This window comes from Clytia hemisphaerica, unplaced genomic scaffold, assembly GCF_902728285.1.
Source record: "Clytia hemisphaerica strain Z4C2 unplaced genomic scaffold, Clytia hemisphaerica genome assembly, whole genome shotgun sequence".
Taxonomy (NCBI): Eukaryota; Metazoa; Cnidaria; class Hydrozoa; order Leptothecata; family Clytiidae; genus Clytia; species Clytia hemisphaerica.
In genome coordinates, this window is record NW_027103287.1 from 37,690 (window position 1) to 43,357 (window position 5,668).

The following is a 5,668-nucleotide window of genomic DNA, read 5'->3' on the forward strand; positions in this document are numbered from 1 at the left end:
ATCTTTCAATTTTTTGAAGGAGGTCAGCAAACATGCAAGTAACCACAAACCAGATAATGTCATTTTAAGTTGCTTCTTACGGACCCAGATCAGGGATGATTGGATAGAGCACCTCGGAACTAAACGAAAAGACACGAGAAATATTATCAGCAAGAACGGCGATCTCTTAAAGGCAGACAGATCAAACACTTTCATCCCTTTCAAATTGATAAAACAAAAACCTCGGCTATGGCAGGCACAACTTGAACGACTCGGTGATTATCTATCTGTAGGAGTTATGTGGGAAGAGTTAGAAAATGGCATTCTAATTCACGATTCCGACGACACGGTTAAATATCCGCCACCGAGCCACTTTCGAAGCACGACGCTCTCAAAAGCATTCAAGTAAGAGCCATATTTACTTATAAAATGGCGGAAGTTTAAGAGTGCGGGGTAGATGGCATGGGCAATTCATATTTGGGCAAATACTAAAAAGGCATCAGATTTGTTTTCTCATTAAAATAGTTAATTTTTGTTCAAATTCCAGGAGATTGACAGAGGCATGGAAAAACCTTGACGATACCCACATACCTGCATGTGTTTTGGTAAACGAAGAAGGTGTACGTAGGCGCCTTGAAACCCTTAATACCCCGAATCCATTTGCGTCACAGGCAAGTAACTCAATCCATTAGGTCTATATACTTATTTTATAACTTTGTAAATCCTTACCAGCTACCTTTCTGATTATACCGTTTTAAAAATAAAAGACTTATTATTCGAGATCGTCAATCCACATCAAAAGGCACTAGATTTGAGGAGGTCTGGAATCAAGGAAGTCATGCATGTTTTGTTGGAAATATATATCATATAATATAAGTTATAAACAATAATATGGACTTTGTCTTACCTTCAGCCAACCATTGGGATGAATGTTCAAGAGACATCAGAGTCAACACGTGCTGCTACTGAAGACACAGAATCAGCACACCAAGGTAATCTTAGCAACACCTGCAAATTAGAAAAAGAGGATGAGAGTTGAATTTATGAGTGATTTAATTTCAGTGCCTCCTCATCTTTTAAGTAGGCAATGATGAACAAAGTGATGAAGAGATGAGCGACGACGAAGAGAGTGAAGTGTCCAGTGAGCAAGAGTCAAGTGACGAAGAATATGAACAAAATGTTAATGGTTTCATGCTTAATTCGGACATCGGTAAGCACTTAATTTCAGACTGCAGTATCAATTTGTCAAACAAAAAAGAAAGGAGACGGCTCCTTTGCAAAATAATCAAAATTAGCCGTTTTGCCTATCATTTTCGAGTATGTCACAATTGAATTTAAAGATATAACGTATTAAAGATATAACGTACTTACTAATATTCATCCTTCGTTTCAGTTCAAGACCAATTGCTGAATGACACCAATCTGGAGAACGATGCCAAAAACAATTTGATGCATGCTAATACGGATGGTCTGCTTGAAGACACGTTTGATCTGGAGCACTGCACCGCCAATGATTCGGAGGAAGGAACCTCAAACGATTTTGAGAACGACACAACAAATAGTAAGTAGCAAAGGAAACTATAAAGAAAGTAAGATTAAAACTATAATGGATAGAATCTTCAAAAGCCTTATCCTATAGCCTTGTATGGTATGTCATGCATCACACTGCATCACAGTTTCTTTAAATGCCAGACCACATATCATAGATATTCTAAATTCCATGACTACAAAATACTTTATTTTGTTTTGATTAGGCATAACATCAGCAATGAACATTTCAGGAATCAATCAAAGTGGAGGTAAATTTTAGAATTTCAGACAAACCTGAGCTTTTTGTTGAAATCTTGGAAATTAAGTATCATACAAATGACAGTGACAACCTGAAGAAAAAGAAATTACATTGAATTAATAAACCCTCTATGAATAAGTCTCTTGAAATTTCAGAAATTCAAATGCCTCAAAAACCAGCTACACCAGCGAGACCATTGGCAAATATGACATTGTCATCAAACCAAAGTCAAGGTAACATATCTTTGTGTGCCCTAAATTATTTTCTTGTATAATCTACATATTTGAAATTTGAAATTTGTAGCAAAACGTGTAAGATAAACAAGTAAATTTTAGAAAGTGGAGGTAAATTTTAGAATTTCAAACAAAAGACAAACCTGAGCTTTTGTTGAAATCTTCATGGAAAATAAGTACCATACAAATGACAGTGGCAACCTGAAGAAAAAGAAGAAATTAAAATTAATTAATAAACCCTCAATGAATGAGCCACTTCAAATTTCAGAAATTCAAATGCCTATCAGACCAGCTACACCAGTTACACCATTGGCAAATATGACATTGTCATCAAACCAAAGTCAAGGTAACATATCTATGTGTACCCTATTTAATTTTCTGGTACATGTACAATATCTAAAATTTGTAGCAAAATGCTTAAGATATATAAACAAGTAAATTTCAGGAATTTAAAAATTGAATCTAAAACCAAAAAAAAGTTCAAGAAAATGTTTTCTTTTTTCAGAGATCAGATTGCCGAGAACGCTAATGACAAGAAATAGAGGTAAAGCGAAACTGTTCTTGACAATTCAACTGATAGATATGATTTTTATTTTTATTTCTTCAAAGTTATTTTCCAACTTATAAATGCATTTTTTTCTTAGATGTTCTTGAGAGCACACCAAAGTCATCAAAAACCAAGGCAGCAACTTCTAGCAGATCAATCACTTCAAAAAGCAAGAAAAAAGAAAGTGAGAATTTTCTTGGATCTATCAATCATTAATAACATGGTTATTTTGCTTCTGCCACTAGAGCACTCTTTGTAAAGAAATCGTCAACTTAAACATTTGGTTTCCAATGCGTCATAGTTTGGGATTGGCTGTCAGACAAAATAAAAGTAATTAAAAAAAATTGCTGATTTTTTCCAACAAAAAAGGTGTCAAAGTAGACGTTTTGTCTGGATTGGTACTGTTTTGGTGTCCTGACTAGTGAAATTTACCAATTTTAAGTAGTTAATGGTGTTTTTTGTCTTTCAGATGTTATTGAAATCACGAAAAAGAAGCCAGAATCTCGAACATCACAGCTTCTCACATCAGTTTTTGGCCATGAAGACAAATTGATTCAAGCATACTGTCTTGCTAGAGAAAAATTTAAACTAAACAAGGAGTTATACCGTGATAGATTGATGGATTTGAGTGCTAAGTTGGAAGTTAAGTTGAATATTGCAAGAGAAGAGACGGAGAAAGAAATAAAAGAAATTGGATAGAAGCAATGGCAGAAAAGAGCATTAAGTTAAAATTTTCAATTGGCAAAGATAGAGTGTATGAACAATTGAAAAACAAACTTTTAGTATTGAATTGTTTGAAGAAAAATTTGAGGATCAACTAGAAAGAATACATGTTTTTCTTTTTACATGAACCTTGCAAAAAATTCAGTGTAAAACATGTATAATTGTTTGTTTTTTCATGTCAATAATTCTTAAACTTTTGTTTTTAACTTGTAATTAAATTTTTAATCCAAAATGAGAACCTAGTTCTAATTTGTTTGAATAAAACAAAATCAAGAAACAAATAGTGTAAAGATTCTTTACCCATGGGTGCCCTTTTGTTATGTTTCCATCATTTATCAATTATTGAAAATATTTTTCACATCCAAAGGAAAATTCACTCACTTTGTTCAAAATAGCCTAATTAAAAAACACTTACTTCTTCTTTAGAAGTTTCTTTTTTGTAGTTATATAATTCCATACTTTTTCAAAGTCAAACCTTTAAAATAAATTTGTAAACCCATTGAGTTTCATAGCTAATTTCTAGCTTCTTTATAATCAGTGCTTGGTCTTTAGTCTCTAACTTTAAAAATATGGAACGTCATCACAACAAAAACCCTGATAGTTACTTATCGGAAATTTCACGCTGATTTCCATTATTTTCATCGTTTCTAACCATATCCCTTGGCAGTTCAGACAGGGGATCACATTTACAGGCCACTTTCCAAAATGTTACAATATTATTTGCTACCTTAAAGGAAGAAATTTTGGCGGATTTGGCGGATTTGACTGAAATCCGCCAAATTAAGTTCCCGCCAAAATTTCTTTTTTCCGCCATCCGCCAAATTAAATTCCCGCCAAATTAAACATTTTGAAAATACAATCTCTTTTAAGGTGTTTTTGCTATTTTTTCGCTGTTTTGACGCCATCTTAAGGTTAAATTTTTAAGCGACCGCCAAATTAAATTCCCGCCAAATAAATTTTTTCGTCCATGGCGGAAATTAAATTCCCTCTGAAAAAACTTTTTTGGCCGTCCGCCAAATTAAATTCCCGCCAAAATTTCTTCCTTTAAGGTATTTTGAGTTAAGAAAAACAGGATTTAAGCTAAAGCTTTTAACAGCCTTATACAGCCTGGGGGCTGTGTAAATTTAACAACTATGAACCAAAATCACAATAGAAACAATGGAGCGTAATCCAACCCAATTGAATAATTGAGATTCATTTATCAAACGTAATCAGATTGCAATCAAATGGTCAATTCCCGGGTAATATTTGATTGTGTTCCATTGCATTTAATTACATTTGATTGGTTCAATTGATAGTCAATTATGTTTGATTAGTTTGATGCTGTTGAAAAACCAGGATTGCTATCGAACACTAGAACCGCAAGCATTCTTAAAGATTAAAGCGAATAATGATTTTCAACAATTTTTCAAGCAGGCTGTGAATTTTTTTTTCTGCATACATACATTTTCTTTCGACCCCTCCCCTCACCCCTGTATGTACGCAAGCATACGCTTTTCAAAGACAACCCCACCCCCTTAAGTCCAGACGTAATTAATCGAACAGTTTGATTACCAACGAACTTTGTCCGACTTAATCAAACAACAAAAGTTTGACTAGATTCATTAATCAACCATTTTAAAAGTCGCTAAAATTGTAAGTATTCGATTAAGTTTGACTAAACATATTTAGTTCGATAAAGTTTGACAACAAGAAATGTTTGACAAAAACACAGTTCGACAATTTTTTGACAACAAAAAATGTTCAACAAAATTTGACAACAAGAAATAATGTTTGACAAATGCGACAGAAATTCCGTTCGACAGAGTTTGCCAACAACAAAGTTCGACAAATTCGACAGAAATTGTGCCTGCTTGCTGAGGCCTTTACTTTACTTTCTCATCATGCCAGATCATGCTAAGGATTGTCTCAAAATATTGTTTGATTAAATTGGATTAAATTTGATTAATATAAACAAACTAACTAATCCACCTAACAAACAACCGAAGTTCATTGAACATTAATCGAGCAACAAAGTTTGATTAAGTTTGACAAAGTTCAATTAAAAATACAGTTCGATTGGTTCGATTAATTATGTCTGGTTATGTGTGTACGTACTAATATCTTATATCTTATGTCCAGACGGTGTCAATCGAACGAATCAAACAAAGTATAAATTGAATGCAATTGAATTATTCCAGATAATTGCAATTCGATTGTTGAACGCAATCAAATCACAATCAATATTACCCAGGATTTGCCGTTAGATTGCTACGATTACGGTCGATTGCTTTGATTGCGTTTGCTTGTATTCAATTACGTTCAATCGTTCAATTGTATTGGATTTTATTTGCTTTGGTACGGTACTAAGGGGACCCGTCCATATTTATTTGACAACGCAAACCGTCAAATTGACGT

At 33.6% G+C, this 5,668-nt stretch overlaps 1 protein-coding gene across 1 annotated transcript; it reads left to right on the forward strand.

Annotated features, from left to right (window-relative positions):
• The first annotated feature begins 1,747 nt into the window (after positions 1–1,747).
• On the forward strand, positions 1,748–3,247 carry LOC136808643 (uncharacterized). The gene is made up of 6 exons (XM_067065193.1): positions 1,748–1,778; positions 1,924–2,001; positions 2,270–2,347; positions 2,507–2,545; positions 2,646–2,732; positions 3,018–3,247. Exons 1-6 carry the CDS (start codon positions 1,748–1,750, stop codon positions 3,245–3,247), a joined length of 543 nt encoding a protein of 180 aa, XP_066921294.1.
• Positions 3,248–5,668: the final 2,421 nt, after the last annotated feature.

Bases quoted from the DNA above. Each gene is read 5' to 3' on its own strand.
- LOC136808643 (XM_067065193.1), top strand. From the start codon at position 1,748: ATGAACATTTCAGGAATCAATCAAAGTGGAG. The intron at 2,002-2,269 runs GTAACATATCTT...TTCAAATTTCAG, and splicing joins GTCATCAAACCAAAGTCAAG to AAATTCAAATGCCTATCAGA. The intron at 2,348-2,506 runs GTAACATATCTA...TTCTTTTTTCAG, and splicing joins GTCATCAAACCAAAGTCAAG to AGATCAGATTGCCGAGAACG.